Source organism: Eleutherodactylus coqui, chromosome 7, assembly GCF_035609145.1.
Source record: "Eleutherodactylus coqui strain aEleCoq1 chromosome 7, aEleCoq1.hap1, whole genome shotgun sequence".
In the NCBI taxonomy this organism is placed as follows: Eukaryota; Metazoa; Chordata; class Amphibia; order Anura; family Eleutherodactylidae; genus Eleutherodactylus; species Eleutherodactylus coqui.
The window spans coordinates 149,613,693-149,638,736 of record NC_089843.1 but is presented as its reverse complement, the minus strand read 5'-3'; the positions used below and the strand labels follow the sequence as shown (position 1 = coordinate 149,638,736).

The 25,044-nt window shown below is 49.3% G+C and overlaps 1 protein-coding gene across 2 annotated transcripts in view; it reads right to left on the bottom strand.

The window, feature by feature from the left end:
• The window catches only part of MCUB (mitochondrial calcium uniporter dominant negative subunit beta), a 78,156-nt gene extending 65,068 nt beyond the window's left edge, over positions 1-13,088 (bottom strand). For both annotated transcript variants that reach the window (XM_066573825.1, XM_066573826.1), the window contains exon 1: positions 12,932-13,088. In XM_066573825.1, the coding sequence (XP_066429922.1) occupies positions 12,932-12,985 (54 nt within the window). In that variant the 5' untranslated portion in view covers positions 12,986-13,088. The remainder of the gene's footprint in view (positions 1-12,931) is intronic.
• Positions 13,089-25,044: the final 11,956 nt, after the last annotated feature.

Sequence of the window (25,044 nt, the reverse complement as noted above, 5' to 3'; positions counted from 1 at the left end):
CCGGGGGGGCTGTCGCTAGGCCGGGGGGGGCTGCCGCTGTGATGGGGGGGGCTGTCGCTAGGCCGGGGGGGGGCTGCCGCTGTGATGAGGGGGCTGTCGCTAGGCCAGGGGGGGCTGCCGCTGCGCCGGGGGAGCTGTTGCTACGCCGGGGGGGGCTGCCGCTAGGCCGGGGGGGGGCTGCCGCTAGGCCGGGGGGGGGCTGCCGCTAGGCCGGGGGGGGGCTGCCGCTAGGCCGGGGGGGGGCTGCCGCTAGGCCGGGGGGGGCTGCCGCTGCGCCGGGCTGCGCCGGGGGGGCTGTCGCTAGGCCGGGGGGGGGCTGCCGCTAGGCCGGGGGAACTAGCGCTGGGCTCCGGGGCCTTCACCTGGGCTGAGGGTCTAGCGCTGGGGAGCCGGGGGCTAGCGCCGGTTACCTGCTGTCTGGTCGGCGGCTGCGGGGCGTCTGGTCGGCGGCTGCGATGCGTCCGGTTGCCATGGAGACACAGCTGGCGGCGTCTCGGGAGCGCGCACGTCGGGCTGCAGCGAGCGACGGGGAAAGAGCCGGCGGCCATCTTGAGGAAACTTTTATAAGTTGCTGAAACGCTGGAACGGTAAGTATGAACCAGCTAGAAATGTCATTTACAGGGGGGCTTAGTAATGTATGTTTAATGGGGGGGACTGGGCAAAAAAAAAAATTAACTGCTTCCTCGAGACATCTCCTTTAATTATGAGCCATACAGAAGTTATCAGAAGTTTTTCACTTACCTGTTCCGTTGCTAGCGTCCTCGTCTCCATGGTGCCGTCTAATTTTCAGCATCTAATCGCCGGATTAGACGCGCTTGCGCAGTCCGGTCTTCTTGTTTTCTCAATGGGGCCGCTCGTGCCGGAGACCGGCTCCTGGTAGCTCCGCCCCGTCACGTGTCGATTCCAGCCAATCAGGAGGCTGGAATCGGCAATGGACCGCACAGAAGCCCTGCGGTCCACCGAGGGAGAAGATCCCGGCAGCCATCTTCAGCAGGTAAGTAAGAAGTCACCGGAGCGCAGGGATTCAGGTAAGCGCTGTGCGGTGTTCTTTTTTAACCCCCGCATCGGGGTTGTCTCGCGCCGAACGGGGGGGGGGGGGGGGGGCTGTTGAAAAAAAAAAATCCGTTTCGGCGCGGGACAACCCCTTTAATCTCAATGGGACCTGCCAGAGAGAGCAGAGAGTTCAAGCACTTGGCAATTTCTGGCAGTCCCATTCACATCAATGCTTGACTTTAGCTCTCTTCGGTGGGTCACATTAAAGGTAATGGTGTACTAGTGTGCATGTCTGGCCACACTGTCAAAAACATCAGGACGCGCCAGCAGTTAAATCTCACACCCCTAGCTCCACATTGGTTCATATGGCAAAGGTCCCTGCAGCACACTGTATAATGCTTGTTGCCTGCCATGGACGGTTAGGGATTATGTTCCTTTTAGGCCGCATGCAGACGGCCGGATAGGATCCTGGTGAAAGAATTCTCGCAGCGGGACCAGATGCGAGCACCTGCAGGGACCAGCGCAGCACTCACCTCTCCCGCGGCTCCGGCTCTTTGATGTGATGGCCAGCCGGCGCACGGGCAGAGCGGAGCCGGCGGCCAGGGAGTGACAGAAATAGAGCATGCCGCGACTTGCTTTCCGTGCGCGATTTCGCGTGGACAAATCGCAGCCGTCTGCGTAGGATTACATTTTCTAATGCAATCTTATGGCGGCGGCCACGTGTGGAAATTCTGTGGGAAACCCTAACCCTGTTGGACGTATTTAACTTTTATGCAGACAAGTCCTTTGAGGCATATTCTGTGGATATGCCTTAATGGCTACGGTGGAAATAACCCTTTAACTGCTGTGACCAAATGCAGGCGATCATAGAGAGGAACGCTCCACTAGTTTTCGAAGACAAAAAATAAAAACGTTCTCCTGTAAAAGAACTCTAGTCTTCAGGTCAGAAAAAGTATTTCAGATTCAAAGTCACACCCTTTTCTGTAGCAGGAACCATGTGGATCTGAACGCCTGACAACAATTTGGCACAGAGAACACTTTCAAGTCGTCCCTCCGCCTCTGCCCACCCACATAAAGGCTATGGTGCATTAATACATTGCACTTCTAACCAGTCTGCTGTTTCCTGTCTTAGTCACTATTCAGCATCGGGCACGATACTATTTGTGCCATATGATACAACGGCCCAGCAGACCTGTCAGTTTAATAAGCCGCTTTAAAACCGGTCAACGTATTGTGATGACAGATCCGCTTTAGCGTCCTAGAAAGGACGGGTCAGCGTCCGCACTTCAAGCCCATTAAGAGTTTGTGGCTAAAGATCAAGATAGAAGCTCCCTGACTCCCCATCTGCAAGCTACTTGATGGATCTTCAACAGTTTCGGAAAACTGAACGGGGAGAACAGCAACGATTCCCCCATAGAGTGAAAACCAGCATGGCTGTCATAAGGGAGTCTATGAAGTATCGGCTTGTAATGGGGCCGAATTGTCATGCATCAATTTTCTGCAAGAATGGCAATTGTAATAAATAGCGGAAAAAAATGAGACATTAAAACAAACGAGGGGGATTTAATAATTATGGCGATATTCCGCCGCAGGGGAGGAGGGGGGAGCACTGTCCTATCTGACTGACAGGCTCACTGTGGAGAATCGCGCCATGCCGCGATTATAATCAAGCGAGCAGAGAATCGCTATGATTCTCCGCTCGTGGACGTCGGGCTGTGCTTTCCATAGTTATCCTATGGAAAGCATGTCGTGTGAGCTCCGCGGGCGATTTATCGCCACGGATCTAGCTATGACATGTTGCCCGTAGACAGGCAGCCTAAGGAGAGGAGACTGGAAGTGTGGGCGTCACTGGCTTCTTCATTAAATATAGACACACACAGTCTGGGTACTGGCTAATATGTCCTTAAAAATTGGTTAGTGTAAACCATGCCTGAAGGCCCTTTTACACGCAATGAGGGGAGGGGGGGGGAACAAAAAAAATAAATAAATAAATAAATAAATCGCTCAAAATTTGTTCAAATGAGCGAAAGTGAGCGATAACCGTTACTTGTATACGGAGGCCATTGTTCACTATTCGTTCCCTTGTCGCTGAGTTTCAACCTGCATAAACATGGTAGTTAGCGTTTCGTTTAAATGGCATTCGTCAAGCCGTTGGATAGACTGAAAGACTTGAAGGGAGGGGCGATTGTTTGCCCTGCTAAAACACTGACTACTTTGTTACTCACGCCGGGAGAAGACAATTTCTTTTCTTCACACTAATAAAATAGCTAATGAGGGAAATGGAGGATTTCAAATGATTAGCTGTACGGTCAAACTATAATCGTTGCATGTAAGACAGCCTCTAAAGCACACAACTTTCACAAGGCGCGTTATATGAATGCACAAAGCTTTTAAATAAACAAGCCACATAAGTATCACCAAACACGGGAGAAAATGAAACCATGATGAGAAAATTATCTAAAATTAGGGACTATTTAGGACTGCTGCTGCTTTCCCTAGGGGTGGGTGCCTTGTTCGCTCTTAGGGCCGGCTCACACCAGTGTCCTTTAATAGCATATTCAGCGGTGAATGGAGTCAAGGAAAGTACATTGATTGCCATTGATCCACTCCCACTTACGTGTGTACAGTATGTAGTAAAGGAGTATATTTATAAAAAGAACGCCTTGGCCTATAAAAGGCTATGTGTGTAGTCACCTCTTCATCCACTTACATAGGGATCGTTGACCACTAGACGCCTCTACGAAACAGAGAAGAGATTTCACTAGGTTACCAGAGTTTAAAAGGGGCGCAACATTGGGATGCGAAAAGCTGGTTGGTCGTATTGACAAATTAGTGCCACTTGGGCCGCTCTGACCAGACTTTTAGAAGGTGTTGGGACCAGTGGATGCATGGGGGCACATAAGGTGATCGGGCTCAGGACACCCTTGACAGACCACCAGTAGAGAGGATCGTCTGATCGTTCGACAAGCAGCTCCAACTGATATATCCCTAATAGAACATGTATGGGGACATCTGTGGCACCAAGTTTGACAGCCTACAAGTTTGCATAATACAGAGGCTCAGTTATACAGCAAGTGTGTACAGATATGCCGCAGGATACAATACAGAACCTGTATGCCTCCCTGCCTGCCCGTATCACATCTTGTATCCAAGCTAGAGGCGGTACAACAGGGTACTAGAGCCTCCCTGCCTGCCCGTATCACATCTTGTATCCAAGCTAGAGGCGGTACAACAGGGTACTAGAGCCTCCCTGCCTGCCCGTATCACATCTTGTATCCAAGCTAGAGGTGTTACAACAGGGTACTACAGCCTCCATGCCTGAACGTATCACATCTTGTATCCAAGCTAGAGGCGGTACAACAGGGTACTAGAGTCTCCCTTAAAGGGGTTAGTTTTCTGCAATAATTTAACCTGTAGCTTGGTTATTGTAATCACTTAGATCAGTGTTGCACTCACACATAGAAGTTTTCAATTGATTCGACAACTCCTAGGCACTTTTTTTTTTTTTTACAATGAGTGTATATATTACATATACATCGCTACACACTAGAGAAGCTCTCCAATGCTTTGTATAACACACAAAGCTATCCTATGGTGTATCCAGCTCTAGCAGTAATGCCTCCTTCTCACAGGGCCATGAACATAAGCCCTGCGCACACAATGATCCCCTCTAGTCCGCGGCTTACGGAGCTCATTGTGGCCCGCATTGTGCTGCATACAAAAGCTGCCGCTCCCCGTGAGATGACAAACATCATGAGAGCAAATAAAGCGTGTTTTCTTAAGCACAAGCCAACAATACAGACGGTGCAGACATCCCGTAGTACAAGCAGGATTGGCACACCTTACTTGAGTAGTAACGTGCAAAACAATCCCCATGATGCAATGCAGGCACAGTAGGGCAGATGTACCAATCTCATAAGACCACTTAGTGGCTTGTGGCATTGTAGCAGATCGATATAACCATCTATCGACCTGTAATATAGAAGATGCATCTTTATATAGAAGTGTTTCTAGCAACTAGGGCTGGAGGGTGCGGCCAAAAATTCAACCTATGCGGATGATTATAGATTTTAATTATTTTTTTGGCCAAACAAACTAAAAATTCCAATACCTTCCTTTTTTACGACAGCGAATTACATAAACAACCATTCCTTATTACAGTATATGACCTAATGACTGCAAAGTCGAGAGGTGATTACTCCCTACTAATCCTCCTTGACCTGTCTGCTGCATTTGACACTGTCGACCATAATCTCCTTCTCACTATGCTCCACTCTATTGGTCTAAAGGATACTGCTCTCTCCTGGTTCTCCTCCTACCTCTCTGACCGCTCTTTCAGTGTTTCCTTTGCTGGTTCTATCTCTGCTCCACTTCCTCTCGCTGTCGGGGTACCCCAGGGCTCGGTCCTTGGTCCCCTTCTTTTCTCTATCTATACTGCCCCAATTGGACAAACCATCCACAGATTCGGCCTCCAATACCATCTCTATGCTGATGACACCAAACTATACACCTCCTCTCGTGAGATCTCTGGACCATTCCTCCAAAATATCACCGACTGTCTGTCCGCTGTCTCTAACACTATGTCCTCCCTTTTTCTCAAACTAAACCTCTCTAAAACTGACCTCCTTGTCTTTCCACCTTCTAACCGACCTCCCCTCAACATCTCCATTCCAGTGTCTGGCACCATCATAACCCCCCGACGGCATGCCCGATGCCTTGGGGTCACACTGGACTCTGACCTCTCCTTTGCCCCCCATATCCAATCTCTGGCCCAAACATGCCACATGCACCTCAGAAATATTGCTAAAATACGTCCGTTCCTAACCACGGACACGCTAAAGACGCTCGTGGTTGCCCTCATTCACTCCCGGCTTGACTACTGCAACTCGCTACTCATTGGCCTCCCCCGCACTAGACTCGCTCCGCTCCAATCCATACTAAATGCAGCAGCTAGACTCATTTTTCTATCCAGTCGTTATTCAGACGCCTCTGCATTATGCCAGTCGCTGCATTGGCTGCCCATCCACTGCAGACCTAAATTTAAACTCCTCTACCTCACTCACAAAGCTCTGCATGGCGCTGCGCCACCATACATCGCCTCTCTACTGTCAGTACACCACCCAGCCCGCTCACTACGATCGGCTAACACCCTCAGACTAAACACCCCTGTAATACGACCCTCTCATGCTCGCCTACAGGACTCCACTAGAGCAGCACCCATCCTCTGGAATGCTCTACCCCAAGGCATCCGGACAATTCCCGATGCACAAAATTTCAGACGTGCCTTAAAAACGCACCTCTTCAGGGAAGCATACCAAATCTCCTGACCTAGTTCCTCACCCCTCCCTATGGTGCCCCACCCTGTTTGCCTTCTAATAAATGATCTGTACATGAAATTTCCTATTGCCTGTGTTCCCCAACCCCTGCACCTCCTGTACCACCCTCAACCCATTTGTGTCTAACCCAATGTACCTCACATTGTAATTGTTGTATTGTTTTGCATTTATCCATGCCTGAAAGCGCTGCGGAATAAGTTGGCGCTATACAAATAAAGATTATTATTATATATACTGATGAGATGTGTTTAGCAGCTGTACGTCTCCCTCACTTGTACTTCTAGGGCCGCACCGAGACCCTTTGTAGAGCTACCGATTGATGTCTAGCTGAAGTCCACAAAACCGTAATGGGGGCTTATTATTTGTAACTTATTCCGCAGCACTTTCAGATAATTTATTACCCCCATTTAGTGCTCATTTTACTGACCTCGGAAGGATGGAAGGCTGAGTCAACCTTGAGCCGGCTGCCTGAACCATGCGGGGATTGAACTCGCAACCCTCAGGTCGTGAGTGAGAGCTTAGGACTGCATGCTGCTGCCATAACACTTCGCACCACGAGGCCCCTAGTTTATCTAATGTACGTCTTACAGTCATAAATTTAGCATATGGGCGCATATACACCATATTTGCAATGCTTACCTTTTCTTGCCACTTAGGAACAAGATCCGAAAGCGGGCATGCCCTCCTGCGGCCCATCCCATTTACTATAAATTACATCGCAAGTGATCGTGGAAACCTAAGCTAGCACATAGCTGGTGCAGATCCCAGTTTAAAGCCCACGGGAAGCCAGAGATGCCTTTCATTAATTACAAGGTGGACGCCTCTTAATTAGTGCTCAGTGCTTCTTAAGGAGTTATGCAATATTTTAAAAATTAATGTCCTATCTTCCAGAGCCCTGACAATTAGCTGATTGAAAAGACTGCGGCAGCTTATGGGCTCACGTCTGACCGCGAAAACACCAACCTGTTCAGACTTGGGCCGCTGTCCTGAGTACTACAAGCTGTCTCATTCACTTCCATGGGACTTGTAGTTCTCCAGATGGAAGCGATAAATACCGCTGTGCTAAGAGTAAATACAAGTTTGTGCTCAGACCGTAACTTTGAAGAGGCTGCGGGCGCCACAACGCTGTCAACCAGCTGATTTGCGGGGATCTTAACGGATAGCCCCCGACCTATCCTGAGGAAAGGCCATGAGAAATCCCAATGTGTTCCAAGTTACAGAATGCCCCTACACCGCCTGATCAGGCTGGCACTTCACACAGGCACGGCACCCACGTTAATCATGGCATCAACTCCGATCGCGGTTGTTGCCGGATATAGAGCCTACGCCCAAGCTGGCTCCTTACACCCTTCATGACTGCATGTCTAATATTTACATTACGCACTCAAAAGGCGGATGACCCGTACCCACATGTTCAGGTGACTCAAAATAAGCTGCAGCGTGTACCCGAGGATGGAAGAGGGTACGATGCCTAATGGAAGGCAGATTCTGTAAAAAGCCACTTTCACAAACAGCGTCGGCCTTTTGCCACAATTTTTAACGCCATTTTCAAACGGATGTCATAGCGCTTTTTAATGCACCCCATCGTGATGGGTGAGGAGGTGCGTCAAAAAGCACCAAAGTAGAGCAGACAGCGCTCGAGAGTCGCAGCGTTGGAAAACACTGCGTTCAAGCGCAGGTCTGCCAGGCCCCATTGGAATCAATGGGAGCGTTGTACTGCAGTTACTGCGGCAGTAAACGCGGTAAAAAGCGCCGGTGTGAGCGTGGCCTTAGTCAGTGTCTGACCTTCTAAGGCCGCCTGCACACGGGCGGAAATCCCGCGGCGGTGTTTCCCGCGGGATTTCCGCCACTGAAAGTTTGCATAGGAGTGCATTACAATACACACTCCTATGCAGACGGCCGCGGCAAACAAACCGCGGCATGTCCTATTTTTGTCCGGGGCACGCACTCACCCGGCCGCCGGCTCCGGTCTGCGCGGCAGCCGGCACATGAAAGAGCCGGGGCCGCCAGGCGCGGGTGAGTACGCGCTCGTCACTGCAGGCTCTCGGGTCGGGTCCCGCGGCGAGAATTCTCGCTGCCGGATCCAACCCGCTCGTCTGCAGGCGGCCTAACAGGACCGGGAACAGAAGTGGAAAAACAAACTTTTCCCCGCCTGACATGTTTTGTCATATATATACCCAGCCATGTCACAAGGCCAGTCGCTAACTTGTAGGGAAGGGGTCTTCCAATAGGACTTGTGATAACACTAGGCGGCGGGACAAAGAAGAATTCTGGTGACAAATAGTTTGAGGGTTTTGCTCAGTTTTTTTTTTTTTGCTTATTTCTCGCTTTATTGAAGAGAAACGGAAAAAATAAAAACAGACAACTTCTTTAAAGAGAACCAATCTGATGCAACGGGATTTCCTATTATAAAATGTGTTCATTTAAGTTACATAGCTCTAAAAAAAACAAAAAAAAAACAGGATGTCTTGCCTGACAACGTAAATACAAAACACAAGTATTAAGTAAGCGGAATGTATCAAATTAAGGATTACAGCCAATGGCTGCAAAAGCGGACCATTCACACCAGCAGCTTCAGTGTTAAGCATCAGCCCTCCGCGATAATGTAGGGCCCCGTCTCTGGCAGAGCCTGAACTCTGACGTCACGGAATACAGGACTTGTCTATAATCGCTGTTCCGACAACGCTACGTCGGGGTTCTTGCCCCTCATTGGACAGAGCGAGGTACCGGGAAGAAGCTGGACTAAAGGCAAAACTCGAGTCGGGCGATGGAGTCCCAAAAGGACTTGATTGTTACATGTATCAAAGTTTTTCCTAGTTGTGAATCAACGCCTTCAGGGTTCGCTCACACGTGGAGGAAAATTCCGTGGCATCGGTACTTCAGCATCAAAAACAGAGTCAAAATCTTCACCATTTGTGCAGATTTTGACTCAAAAATGAGCTGCAGATCTCAGCCTGGTGCTGCTCTCATCTTGCAATTAGCAGCCCCTCACTGCAGTGCACGGAGCAGCCCTCACCTCGCAACCTACTATAGCCATTGTGTATAACTGTGCACCCATCGTGCACTCTTCATCCATCGCCGAGTTCAGATCAGCTTGAAATCCTTGTCCCTGATAAGAGGGACCGCATGCTGTGTTCTCCGCGTGCAGCGCCGATAGCATTGTATGCAGCCCACAGCCTACAGCAGAACAATAGTGATGTATTTAGAGAAGAGACCACCTGCTGTTCTCTAAATACATGCAAATGAAGCTAGCTAGCTACTAATGGGCTGATTCGCACATTAGTAGCTAATGCAAAATGACTGCTCAAAACGGTCAGCTTCTGATGAATTTTGAGCAATCATCTTTGCGTGTAAATGGACCTTAAGAGCGGCAGGTGGTGGTCAGGTGGTATACATAGCCTTACAGTGTGAAGCTTAGTAGCAATTACTGGGTAAGGGATGCAAGGGCGACTCCGAGCGCTGCAGTGAGGGCTGATGATTGCAAGAGGAGCGGCAGACCAAAATCAGCTGTGGGTCCGCAAAATCTATACCAAAATCAAGTCAACGTCTATACCAATGGTGCAGCATTTAGTGTGAGGGTACCGCTACAGAGCCTTGTAACCAGTTCTGGGAGTTGGTCGCACTCTGTCCACCTACTTGTTTCTCTTCTAGACAGGAAAAGATGGCGGGGTTACTCATTGCGGAGATGTGGAGCGGCTTCATGCTACTGTGATTGTGCGCGCAAAACACTGGAGAGAACCCACCGATATCAATTGGTTCATTGTCAAGAGTGTGTTTTGCTCGCGTGAGTTCTAATGGCCACGGAAAACAGTACATCCTGCGCACCCATAGAACTCCATGGGAGATGACAAATACACAAGGGGAAGCGTGAAACACTGCGCAAAACTGAGGAAAGGAACACCTCTGGTCTTTATTAGGCTAAAAAGCCTTTTAATCCACGGAAAGCGCGTGTCGCACGCCGTGTGAACTGGCCGTGAAGGCGAAAGAGGGACAGTACTATGCGCCGATCCAACCTTGGTCATGCGCAAATATGCTGCACTGCGGCGAGCGGTTTTGTGCATACGGTCATGTGAAGCCGCCCTAATAAAGAACTGGCTGCTGTGAACTGTTAGCTTTGCCCGTCATCAGGTTGTGTTCACCCTCCGCACTTTTTGTTGTGCTTTTGAACTCCAGCAAAAAAAAAGGCACATCTAAGATTCGCATGCAGTTTTTTTTAAGCACGTGCATTATTAAATCCCCCGCACATCTTTTAACAACGCACGCTTTTGTTTTTTTAAAACCATATGCAGTTTTTGAAAACCACATGCAGAGTTTTGATCTGACGCAGCATCAGAAGGAAGACGATGTCCTGGGTATTCTGATCACCAATGATCGCCATCGTTTATTTAGGGGTTCCAGCGCACTTGTGGGTTTTTTGTGCGCTTTTTTCACGCAGATGTCAATGGGACTTTCTAATGTTGAAAATGCATCGCACAAAAATCGCAATTCACAAACCTTTTTTTCCCTCTTCGGCATGGTCACGTGACCTGTCCTGGTCACCGACTTATATGGAGGAGACGAGCTCAGGATTCTTAGGGTGCCTGCTGATTTCGCGGTAAATTGCGATTTTGCGCGATCGCGATTTTAACATTACAAGTCCCATTGACCTCTTCAGAAAAAAAAATGCTGCGAATTTCACAGGGGAAAAAAAAAACTCCAGTGGGTAGGCACCCTTACTGGGAAGCAGGAGGTACGTTGGAGGAAACTTCTTTAGGTTAAGGTCACATGTGAGACTCATCCCAATATCGCGCTCGCCAACGTGCGATTGTGTCACTCCAGGGAAGCAGCGATCCTTCGCCGCGGCTAGATCGTGGAGTGTTTCCCACTGTTTAGAACGGAAAACCGCACATTGCATTGCAAAATTGCTCATGTGTATGACCAATTGGGAAAAGAATGGGATTCATATTCGTGCGAGATTTGCGCGTCTCATAATAAACAAATCTCACGCAATTTCCTCGGCTGCATGAAAGCGCCCTTACAATGGCAACAGTTACATTTAACCTTCACTGGTCACTGTACAGCTCTTAGCCCGGGTTCTCACAGGACGGAAATCCCGCAGCTTAGCCGCACCGAAAAACCGTGAGACTTCCGCAGGATAAGCGCAGCTTCAAAACCCGCGGCCTTCAGCTGAGGGTGTTAAAGCGGCTTCACTGCCTGCATCTCCACTGCGGCCATCTCTTACCGTATAGAGGAGCGAGGCCGCTGCGGAAATGAAAAAAGAATTGACATGCTGCGTCTTTGTTTTCTGCGCCGTATGTCCTTTTCGCGCGGCTTGGCCGCAGCGTGTTCTCGTCAGCTTTGCTGGCTAATCCTGGGATTAGGAGCTGCGGGAGGAATTGTCGCGCGGACAATCCGCACGGAAATTCCGCGGCAATTCCGTCCCGTGTGAGCCCAGCCTAAGGGTGCTTTTACACGGAACAATTTGCGTTCAATCGAGCAAAAGTGAAGATGCTGATCGTCCGGTGTAAACGCAGCCAACAGCGAAGACAAGTCCTCCACTTCTGGTCCGTCGGTCACCTCACACAGCCATAATAGCCACTGTTGGCTCGTTCACCAATCATTTGCTTTAAATCCGATCGTTCCGCCGTTATCAGTCACTCATACAGGAACGCGAACTTAACGACGTATGAACGCAGCGACGATGTATCTGCCGGTACAACCAGCCCACCTGACGAACTCTGACCCTCGTACATACGATATATCAGTTGGTGAAACTCTACGGCGCCCCCTACTTACTATGAAGTCCTACTGCACCGACGGGCTATAACAATTTCTGTCTATTATTACAATTGCCCCCGATTCTTCCCTACTGGGGTCCGCAGAGTACAGACTGCCGTCCTCTACGAGGGTCCAGATGAGGCAGGCTGTCGGCAGTGACAGGAGACATACAGGGCAGCAATAGGAAGCGGCTTGGGATCCCACCGGATATTATGGGACCCCGTAGAGTGGGGTAACATCATACTGGGTGGGGGCTGCTACTCCTGCGTCCCCCCACAGTTGGCCATGCAGACCTCGCGGTATGGACCCCGTAGAGTGGGGTAACATCACACTGGGGGCTGCTACTCCTGCGTCCCCCGCAGTTGACCATGCAGACCCTGTAGAGTGGGGTAACATCACACTGGGGGCTGCTACTCCTGTGTCCCCCCTGCAGTTGACCATGCAGACCCTGTAGAGTGGGGTAACATCATACTGGGGGTTGCTACTCCTGTGTCCCCCTGCAGTTGGCCATGCAGACCCCACAGTATGGACCCCGTAGAGTGGGGTCACATCATACTGGGGGCTGCTACTCCTGTGTCCCCCCCACAGTTGGCCATGCAGACCCTGTAGGACCCCCATTCCAGAGCACATCAGGACATTAGTGCTGAAGCTGCAATTATTGCATGACTCATATAATGAGGCTGCAGGGAGGAAACAACACGGAGATGCCAGGGAGAAAACAGCCACCATGCCAGCATGGACGGTACCAGGGGGACCGCAGAAAAGTGTCCCGCTGCCGGGCAGCGAGCAGAGGCAAACTCCGGGCAGCCATGTAGGAGTTTCCGGGCTGGCTGAGCCCGTCTTACCTGGTAGCCGGCAGCCCGAGGAAGTCTCCCCCACAGCCCGGCGAGCACGGCCATCCTCCGCGAGCTGCTGCCGACCCTCCGCCGCCGCTCACATCACAAGTTCCAACTCCCCGGCAGTGTGTGAGGCGCTGCACTTCCTCCCCGCTCTCCTCCCTGACGCCTCCCTCCGCAGCTGCAGCCGCCTCCTGCTCCACCAGGGGGAGCAGCGCTCGTGGACATAGCAGCGCAGATAGCGCCGCGTTCACACCGGACCATGATCGTCCGAGCGAGGGAAACGGAACGACAAGCCTTCAGTAAACAGCGAGCGACGAGTGAGAATATCGGTCGTCATTCAGTGTCAGGCGGCTCGGCGCTTATCCTGCGGGCACAGATCGTTCAGGACTTCACTAATGGCCATTCACGCAGGAATGTGACCGATAATCGTCCCGTGTGAACGCCTGCAGCGGCCGAGCGAGCGTTGTGAGATGGAGCGATGCCGACGATAATGACCCTTCAGGGCTCCTTCACGCTGGCGAGAAAATGGCGGCAAAACCGCATCTTTGTTCCCACGATTTTTGAGCGTCAGCAATGCTTCTTCCTGAAAATAATCTCGCATCGCTCCCGTCCAATAGGAGCCGCGAAAGTCAAAAATTATCGCATCGCGCGAAAATGACAAGTTTATGCGATGCGATAAAAAGGAGACTTAATAGGGAAACACAGGAGATTTTAAAAACGCTGAATTATAGGGCAGGCCGTGATTCTTTTCTCGCAACACTGCAGGAGTGTAAACATCGCGAATGGGAAGGAAACCATTGAAAAGCATGGGTGTCATAATTCTGTGTTCTTGCACGAAAATCGCTTGATTTTATCGCCTGTGTGATAAGGCCTAATAGCGAGCGTCGCTGGGACGAGCGTCGGGCGCCGTTTGAGTAGACCACTTCTTGGAACACAAGTTTCCGTCTGACGGATGCCTCACATCTCCCTCACATTTGTGTATCACAGAGGCGAAACATACGTATGGTGGGCTTCACACAGGAAATCGTAAAATTGCCCAGCGCTGCGAGAAATCGCAAAATTATGAAGCCAGTAGCTTCCAATGGCTTCACGCACATTTGCGATGTTTTAACCCCTTAATGACGCAGCCCCTTTTTGTTTTTCCATTTTCGTTTTTTCCTCCCCCCTTCAAAAAATTTGTAACTCCTTTATTTATCCATCGACCTCGCTGTTTGAGGGCTTGGTTTTTGCGGGATAAGTTGTATTTTTGAATAGTGCTATTTAAAGTACCATATAATGCACTGAAAAACGTTAAAAAAATTCTAAGTGGAGTAAAATTTTAAAAAATGACATTCCTCCATCTTTCAGTGCGTCTTGTTTCTACGGCGCACAAACGGCAAGAAAAACGACCTGATATTTTTATTCTATGGGTCGGTACGATTGCTGCGATACCAAATGTGTAGAGTTTTTTTTTACTATACTCCTTTTTTTTTTTTCAAAGACATTTAATTTTGTTCAATTATTTTCTGCGGTCATTTTGTGCGCGTGATAACTTTTTATTTTTCCGTCGACATAGTTGAACGAGGGCTCATTTTTTGCGGGATGTCCTGTAGTTTCTGATAGCATCAATTTGGAGTACATACCAGGGTAACTAAAAAAGTACATTTCTGGCATTCTTTATTTCTTTTTTTTCGGACGACGTTCACCGTGCGAGAAAAATAATGCGCTACTTTGATAGATCAGACTTTTACGGACGCGGCGATACCAAATACATATTTATATTTTATAATTTAGATTTTTAATAATAGATATGGCAAAAGGGGGGTGATTTAAAGTTTTACAACTTTTTTTTTTTTTTACAATTAAAAAAACTTTATTGATTTTGTTTAAACTTAACTTTGAAGTTTCCCTGGGGGACTTTAACATGCGATGCTTTGATCGCTCCTGCAGTATGACGTAATGCTATAGCATACTGCAATTTAACAGGCAGTCTATCAAGCCACCCCACGGGGGGGGGGGGGGGGGTGCGCAGGACCCCAGGGGATTTAAATGCCGCTGTCAGAATTGACAGCGGCATTTAAATGGTTAATAGCCACGAACGGACGATAGCGGCTATTGCCCGCGGGTGTCAGCTGTTATAAACAGCTGACGCCCGCACTGTATGAAGAGAGGCTGCTATGCAACCTCTCTTCATACATACCTCGCCGCTCCATGACGTAACGGTACGTCATGGAGCGGGAAGTGGTTAATGCTTGCGATGCAGCATTAAAACAAAATCGTGAAGTGTCCTATCTTTTTGCGATTTCTCCCATTGTTTCCAATGGGGCCGTCGACAGCAGCATTGAATGACAGCTGAGCGCTGCCTCTGACTGGCTGAGCTCTGTGACCAATCAGAGACAGCGCTTCAAGAGGCGGAGATTTTCCAGAGTGTCGGGACCTGCAATAAGATGTGCTGGAGATGACAGCACTAGTAAGGTGATGTATTCTGATTGTATATTTTAGTTTTTCTACAGTTATTGATTTTTTAGGGGGGATGGGGCTTATATTTCCAGCCCCCCCCCCCCCCCCCCCAGAAAATCCTCGTCACGCAGAGTCTGCTGTCACAGCAGTAGCAGAAGATCGTGATCCTCTCCCATTGATTTCAATGGGCCTGGCGCTGCTGCCGCCAGCTCCATTGAGATCAATGGGAGAAGATCACTATCTCCTGCCATCACTGTGACAGCCACAGCAGGAGAGTCCTTCAGCCCTGCAGGGATGGGAGACTGCTTCCAGGGCTTCAGAAGGATTGCGAGAGCGATATCGGGGCGTCATTCACTTCACGATATCACTCCCGCCAGTGTGCAGGAGCCCTAAGGGTGGCTTTACACCAGGGAGAAAATCAGTCGCTGCGAGAGCGAGTGACAGCGCATGATTATGAAACCACTCGCGGCCCGATATCGCCCCCGCAAGCGTGCAGGAGGCCTACGGCTTTATTGAAACGGATATTGCAATTTTTTGGATGAACAAAAGAAAGCCGCAACCAGCTAATGGCTAAATATCGCGTTTTCTCGCCCATTCATGTGGCCAGGTGCGGCGTATATACGCTGCAGCCCGGAATTCCGTCGGCCGGGAGAAGGGAGTTTAGCGCTGCTAAGTTTTCTCCCCTTCCCTTTGCCAGCTGATCATGGCCATAGAAGGAGCTGCTGGCAAAGGGAGGTGGGAGGGAGTTTAGCAGCACGAGCCGCTGCTAAAGCCCCTCCTCCTTCCCAGCTGCTCCAATAGGAACTGCCGGCTGATCGCAGCCAAAAAAAAAAAAGAGCAGGACTTCTCTTTTCTGTCAGAGCGGCTCCCGCGACAGAGATTCGCCGTGGGATATCGCAACACCCGTGAATAGGCAGCCTAAATATGCCTGTGTCAAATTGGCCTTGGTTTAACTTCACACAGGTGAGCGTGATATGAGCGCCGTGAATCCCACCCTCATATTGCGCTCCCCACGAGGTGAATTCCCCGAGGATGGGAGGCTTATTCATGTCAAAACAGCCTTACATCAGTTCAGGGAAGAAGCAGTCCTCCGGCGGAGGATTGCGGAGTTTCTCCCGTTGTTCTCAATGAGAGACCTCGCGATGCTGCCGCCGGCTCCATTGAAGTCAAAGGGCGCTGCGATGCGAGAGCGCGCACAAGATAGAACATGCCGGGATTTGTTTTCTGCATCGCATCGCGGCGCCATGCAGGAAAACATTACTCATGTGTATAACCCCATTCAAGAGAATGGAGTTCACGTTTGAGTGTCTCGCAACGCCCAAATCCCGCGTGATTTTGACGCCCGTGTGAAGGCAGCCTAACGCTTCCTTTAGACATGTTCTTTATTATGTTTTTTTTTGTTAAAGAAAAAAGTCTGAAAAATCACCTGTGATTTTTTTTTTTTACAATTCCTGTATTTTTTAGTCATTTTTTGTTGGGGTTTTCTTTTTTTTGGTCAAACATAGGTTTTCTTGCTGGATATTTTTAGGTCTATAGAGAAGCCAATGAAAAACTACCTGAAACACCCAGAGCATGCTGCAGTTCTGGAAAAAGAAAAACCGCCATGGAACCCAAAACACCACTAAAACTGCGATATTTATAGGACTTTTCAAAATTTACTATTGACCTACAGCAACAAGACCGAAGCGGTTGGAGGGCGCTGGAGATTGTCAGAATTAGTTGCTGTTAAAAAAAAAAAAAGGAAACCTCCTTTAAGGCGTTATTACGCAGCACTTGTAGCGATTTAGAGCTAACATTGGTGTGAGGTCTCCTTTAAGAATTCCACTTTCTATGGGCTCAGAAAGTGCGATGCAGAACAACCACTTTCCCAGCACGCCTGAAGATGATGTTATGGGGGCAACGACCCTTTAGGACATGTAATATGTTCCGGTGTTGTGCATCCGCTGATATGTGCAGGCTCTGACGACCTTTGTGACCATAAAAGACGTTCTCCTTATTGACACACGGGGGGAACAAAGAAAGAAAAGCCAGCGCCTTGGTGTTATTGGAGAACACCTGCTCCGATGCTTTGCTGTCGCCGTCCTTAGTTGCCAGCTGTTCTGCCTTCTCCCTCTGCTCAGTGCGGTGCAGTCCAACAACACCGCCCTCCTAATATACCCCCTCCTCTGAAGGCAGCCTTGTCCAGCACTCATACAGCCTCATCATGCCTGCTGAGCACCTTAATTAGGGGAGTGCATGCAAATAACTGAGCGCTGATTAGGATCAGGCCACATTATTTCTGTTTCGGTTGCAGTCTCCTAATTAATATCCCTGCTGTCTGCATCCAAATTTCCACTGCCATCTCCTTTATGCCCAGTGCTCAATAACTGTGCCTCACCCCTGGGTGCAGATGGGCACCCTGAGCTGCAGTCCACAAGGAACCCCTGTAGGTTACATGTTGAGGATTTTTAATATCGAACAAGTTCATTAGTTTAGATTTACCTTTTGGAAGCAATGGGAAACATTTGGCGCGCCGGAGGCTGGCAGCGGCACTGAAGGGATGGGAGGCGTTTTTGACACAAAAATGCCTGGCATCCATTCGTACATCGCACGGTCCCAAGCGTGATATAGGGCCGAGTTTCACGGCCCACTATTGAGCTCAGCCTGAGGCTGTTTTCACACGGCCAGGAAAATTGCGCAAGATTTGTTTGTTGCAAGACGCACAAATATGAACCCCATTCTTTTGAAAGGGGTCATACACATTCGTGATTTTTCTTTCCCACACCACGGCACATATTATTTTTGGACGTGTCCTCGCATTGCTCATCGTCTCCACTGGGGTCGGCGGCAGCACTGCACCATGTGCAATGCAAGGTTTCTCTGTTGAAAACAATGGAAGAAACTTTGTGATCCTCCGCTGCGGCGATCAGCCCCACCAGAGGTTGGCTACTTCACCGAACTGATGAAACAAAAACACCTGGCATCCGAGACAAAACTGAAAGTTGGCGAGTACGAAATCGCGCTCACCCATGTGAAGTTAGCCTGTTTCTGTACCTGCAGCACTTCTCTACCTCAAAGCATAGATGGCGCTCCGTTGATTGCTGATCAGCCTCTGGACTTGTCAATTCAAACAATACGATGAGTTCAACAATGCGTAATCAACTGTTGCAAAGCGACAATGCGGGAAATTAAAACAAAAAAAAAACGGAAGACTGTGCATGACCGAGATACGCGGTCATGCGTAGTACATTATTGCAGCGATAGGCCGGCTTCACAGCGGTAAAACTCTGTGTGACTCGCATTGGGTCTTACGCTTTCGCTCGTGTGAGCCCGGCCTACGGCAGCATATAATAACACTTGCTAAACGGCTCTCTGCCCCCTCCCTTCCCTGCGAGGTCTGTAAACAGGCGGGATCAGGCACAGATGTCTTGCAGAAAGTTGCATCTTGTCCAAATTCTACAACCCCTGGCAAAAATGATGAAATCACCACATGTAGAAAATTGTTCAGACAGGTTTTTTTTTTTTTTTTTACTTTGTAGCAAGTGCAGAAATCACAGATATGACAAAGTATTCATTATGTTTTTTAACCGGATCAAGCAGAAAAAGAATAAACTTGAGGGTGAACGCACACAGGTGGATTTAAATTGCAGGATCCGGAGTGAGCGACTGCCTCCAGATGCTGCAGCAAGTACCGAAAAATCACAGCATGCTCCATTTTCCTGCGGATCCCGCATGGGTGGCTTTCATTGAGGTCAATGGAAACCGCCCAACCCGCGGCCCGTCCGTATTTGATAGTTCGAATGGGCCGTGGATTCCGTGGGAAAAGCAGGAGTTTAAAATTAAAAATCTACTGCGCATGTCCGACGGCGAGCTGTGCGGACCATCCGCCAGCGAGATCACACAGCCAGATAGAACATGCTGCAATTTGTGGGAAATCATCGCTCATGTGCATGAGAATGGGGTTCATATTTGTGCGTCTCAAAACGCACAAATCCCGCGTGATTTTTACACCCGTGTAAAGCTGGCTTTAGACTACGTTCAAAGGCAAGGAACTCGGCCCGATACAATGCTTGCCAACGTGCAGTTTTCACGGTGAAGCAAATCATTTTTGATAACGCATTTCACAGAAGCAATGTGATTTTGTAATGTAATCACAAGTATTTCTCATTGACAATGGGACACCGCATCACACTCACTTGCCCATCGCACGGCATGCAAGTGCCAAGTGATGTCTTTCAATGGGCATGGTATTTCGAGACAACACCCAAAGATAGAACACGCTGCGAGGGTGGGGTGGAGGAGTGCTGGGGGTCAAGTCGTCCGGACCAACCGCATTACAGATTTTCCATCCACAATATAGGTATGCACGGACGCCGGACAGATTTCGCTGTGGGCTCCCGCATGCAGAATCCGGCCCGTCCATGTGACACCGGCCTAACAATGGTAAGGATTATAAAACCCTCTCAGGATGAAAATCCAACACAGTGCGGTAAAAGATGTTGGTTGTTGCCAGCCAGCCGGGTGTAAATTGTGGTTCAAGTACATACAATGGGAAGGTAGAAGAGGCAAATGTACAGGTAGACCGAGGAACGGGGTGAAGGATCAGGAAAAGCAACGTGCTTTCAGAAATCTAAAATACGCAATGGAATGCCAGCGTGAGCTGTGAGGAATTGATGGAATGAAATGAGATTTACCTGTAAGAAAGTGAAACAAAAAACAGCATTTACAGCTAAGCGGGAGGAAACGGTGAGCTAAAGAGAAGCAATCATGGAGTGTGGATGATCACAAGAACATGTCATTCAGAGATGAATCACAATCTGAACCGGCCGAGTGGGTGAGGCTGAAACTTCTGCTTGGAGCTGTTCTAGTGAAACACTTAAAGATGACTGCCTTAAGAAATCGCTGTTGTCTTAATGTATGTCCACCTTTAGGGAGGCCCATACCAGAGAAAACGTAGAGCTTGCATAGAGAAATTCTGCTTTATTCCACATATTGCTGATTTACTATTTCTGCTTCACAGAACAATGATCATCTGGAAACTGCTGTAATTTGTCAAATGTCCCGGGCATGGCTCATTTCCCTCAGTAGCTGGAGCTCACGGTGACAAGCTTTCGATGGAGGTCAATGGCAGCCATAAAGCAATGTGTGTTTTAGATGGATAGAGAACGTTGTAATAAAAGGTCCCCTCCCTCTCTCCAAACTGCAGCCACTATGAGAGGATCATTGGTCTGTATATCATACAAAAGGCACATCACAACATGAAGGGCACCTGCTGCCAAAACTATTAAAAGGTTGCCCTTTGTTAGGTTTGAACCCACAACCCCAGCTCCACAAAGCAGCAGCTTCAAGTGCTGAGCCACGACACTTTTTGTTTTTGTCCCAGTGGAGGGGAAACCCCTTCCACAGGAAACACCATGGAGATGTCAAAAAGCCATCCAGGGGTTTCTAATGGTTAAAGTTGAACTGCAATTCCAGGTGAGGTTGCCTTAGTTAGATTAGAACCCGCAATTCTAGGACCGTAAAGCTGCAGCTCTAACAAATGAGCTAATCCACTTTTTGGTTTTCTCACAGTGGTGCGGAAGAACACAGCACAAGAAACTCTATGGAAAGATCAAAAAGCCATCCAGAGGTTGCCCTTGTAAACTTGTAACTCCAGGTGGAGGTCAACCACGAACGTGCAACTCCAGGTGGAGGTCACTCTTGGTTAGAAAGCACCATCCAGAGATTGCCCAGGTGGAGGTTGCCCATGGACAAAGCTGTAGTTAGAAATCCCCAATGTACAATAACTAAATGCAAACCTTAACATTAAGGCTTCCAACAAACTTTTTGTAGTAAGGCTTATTTCCCTTAAATTAATCAAAATCTTAATAAGCAATTTTCATATTACTTGATGGTAGAAAAAAAAGCAGCTACTGCTTTTTAAAATGACTCAAGATTTATGTCACGATAAAAAAGCAACAAAAATCTAAAAAAATCACTACTAAGAAACTCTTACACGGAATGTTTACACTGGTCAATAGTGAAAATCTTTCCAACTTGAAAGTAGGCATTTGTTAATCATTTCATCATGGAAGAAACAAAAAGGACATTGAAAACTTTGAGTTGGCTCTTGGCTCTGAGATGCAGCCTATTTACGTTAAATATTTGAACCTTTATTCAGATCCACAGGGTTAGATGAGTGGAATCATTAAATAAGTAAACACGTGTATATATAGTGAAATGGTTGAATAACTAAAATGTAAATCAGAAGCCGTAATGCTTAAAGGAGATGTCTCGAGGAAGCAGTTAAATTTTTTTTTTGCCCAGTCCCCCCCATTAAGTACACATTACTAAGCCCCCCTGTAAATGACATTTCTAGCTGGTTTGTACTTACCGTTCCAGCGTTTCAGCAACTTATAAAGTTTTCTCAAGATGGCCGCCGGCTCTTTCCCCGTCGCTCGCTGCAGCCCGACGTGCGCGCTCCCGAGACGCCGCCAGCTGTGTCTCCATGGCAACCGGACGCATCGCAGCCGCCGACCAGACGCCCCGCAGCCGCCGACCAGACGCCCACCACCAGGCAGCAGGTAAGGCGCTAGCCCCCGGCTCCCCAGCGCTAGACCCTCAGCCCAGGTGAAGGCCCCGGAGCCCAGCGCTAGGTTCCGGAGCCCAGCGCTAGTTCCCCCGGCCTAGCGGCAGCCCCCCCGGCCTAGCGACAGCCCCCCCATCGCAGCGGCAGCCCCCCCCCGGCCTAGCGACAGCCCCCCCGGCCTAGCGCTAGTTCCCCCATCACAGCGGCAGCCCCCCCCCGGCGCAGCGACAGCCCCCCCCGGCGCAGCCCGGCACAGCGGCAGCCCCCCCATCGCAGCGACAGCCCCCCCGGCCTAGCGCTAGTTCCCCCATCGCAGCGACAGCCCCCCCCCGGCGCAGCGCTAGTTCCCCCGACGCAGCGCTAGTTCCCCCCCGACCCAGCGCTAGTTCCCCCCCGACCCATCACTTACCTGGGACGCTTCTCGGGGCTGCTGGGCTGGGCTGGGCTTCTCCGCTGGGCAGCTCCAGTTTCTGCACCTTCCTCTAACAGAGGAAGGTGCAGAATGGCCGCTGCAGCGCGCTCCCGAGCAGTGACAGCTCGTCTGCGCATGCGCAGAAGAGCTGTAGCGGGGAGCACACTGAAGCGGCTCGTGCTGAATAGAGAAGACCGGACTGCGCAAGCGCGTCTAAAAAAGCAAGCTGCCAGCGAATTTAGACGGAACCATGGAGACGAGGACGCTAGCAACGGAGCAGGTAAGTGGAATAACTTCTGTATGGCTCATATTTAATGCACAATGTACATTACAAAGTGCATTAATATGGCCATACGGAAGTGTATAACCCCACTTGGTTTCGCGAGACAACCCCTTTAAATCTTAGAGTTAATATGTATATATTACAATAAAAAAATGCAATGAAGTGTTCTCCAACTTGTTTTTTATGTTTTGTAATTTTTAGGTTAGAATCCAGGATGCCATGTAATTGTAAAAACTCTTCTCAAAATATTTATCACGTGTGGTAAGGTGACATTTTCTACCCAGAAACGTTGAATTACCCCAATCTCAGACTAGCTCCGACCCTAGTCTTGTCAGTAACAGCCCCTGCTCACTATCTGTATTCAGACCAACAACAGGGGAAGAAGTCTCCAGATTGCTTTTTTCTGCTCGCCCCACCACCTGCGCTAGTGACGTTCTCCCTTCACACCTCCTCTGGTCCCACTCCCCGGTGGTTATCTCCCATCTGACCACTATATTCAACCTCTTTCTGACCTCAGGCATTTTTCCCTCCTCTTTCAAACATGCCATCATATCCACACTGCTAAAGAAACAGACTCTGGCCTTGACTGATGGTGCCAACTACCGACCCATCTCCAAACTACTAGAATGCCTGGTTTACTCCCGCCTTATAAGCGATCTATCAGACAGCTCTTTTCTCGACCCTTTACAGCTCAGCTTCCGCCCCCAACACTCAACAGAAACCGCCCTTACAAAGGTGTCAAACGACCTCCTGACAGCCAAATTGAGGGTTGACTACTCTCTATTGATCCTCCTCGATCTCTCCGCAGCATATGACACTGTTGACCACAAACTCCTCCTCAGTATGCTTTGCTGCATTGGCCTAATGGACACTGCTCTCTCCTGGTTCTCCTCCTACCTATCGGACAGCTCCTTCAATGTCTCCTTTGCTGGCTCTACCTCCACTCCACTTCCCGCTCCTCTTCCCCTTGCTGTTGGGGTCCCCCAGGGCTCGGTCCTTGGCCCCTCCTTCTCTCCATCTACACAGCCCCTATTGGACAAACCATTAGGAGATTTGGCCACCAATATCACCTCTACGCTGACGACACTCAGTTATACACCTCTTCCCATAACATCTCTGCACCCTTCCTCCAAAACATCACCGACTGTCTGTCCTCTCTCTCTACCTAAAACTCAACCTCTCAAAAACTGACCTACTAGTGTTTCAGCCCTGCACTAACCGACCTCATCCTGATATCTCCATCTCAGTGTGTGGCACCACCATAACTCCCAGACAGCATGCCCACTGCCTTTGGGTTATATTCGACTTGATCTCTCCTTTACCCCACATGTCCAATATGTGGTCTGAACATGTCAGCTACACCTCAAGAACAGCGCAAGAATTTGCGCTTCCCTCACCGTGAACACGCTAAAAATGCTCACCGTTGCCCTCATCCACTCTCGCCTCGATTATTGCAACTCGTTGCTGATCAGCCTCCCCTGCTCCAGACTCTGCCCCCTCCAACCTATCCTGAATGCGGCAGCCAGGCTCATCTTCTTGTCCAGCCACTACTCGGACGTCTCTGCCCTCTGCCAGTCACTGCACTGGCTGCCCGTCAAATACAGAATTCAATTTAAACTCACTACCTTCATCCATAAAGCCCTCCATAGCACTGTGCTGCCCTACATTGCCTCCCTCATCTCGATACTCCACCCAGGCCGGGCTCTCCGCTCTGCTAACAAAATCAGACTGAGTGCCACTTTAATTCGAGCCTCTCATTCCCACCTTCAAGACTTCTCCAGAGCAGCACCAGTCCTCTGGAATGCGCTACCCAAAACTATCCACACAATCCCCAATTCACAAAACGTTAGGCATGCTCTAAAAAGGCACCACTTTAGGGAGGCATACCACATCTCCTAAACCAAACCCCTCTGTACTCCGCCTGATAACGTGTTCCCTGCCCTAGTGACTGCAATCCCTGCTAGCCGCCATCAACCACAACCTGCAGTCACACCGATTCAGCCACCATATGGCTTAATGTCTGACCATTGTCTATGTGTATAGCACCCCACTCTCCACCTCACCATACCGTGCACATCTCCAGGCCCTTTACCTTCTGTAGCCCCCCCCATTATTTGTAGTATGTAAGCTTGTTAGAGCCCCTCACCCCTACTGTTTCCATCAACTGATTACTATGGAACCGTGGTTTTTGTACTTTTGTTTTTCTGTAGCCCCATTTTTGTAAGCGCTGTAGAATATGTTTGGCGCTATATAAAGATTATTATTAATAATCATAAAGACTGTTGGACTTTGACAAGAGACGCCCCAGAAAAAAGGAGTACAAGCGCCTAGCAAGGAGAATCCGTTCATATGATTAAGCCCTTTTATTTGAAGTTAGTGTATCTATAGAAACAGAGTTTCTAAACAAAATATAATGTCACAATAATTTTCCTCGACCC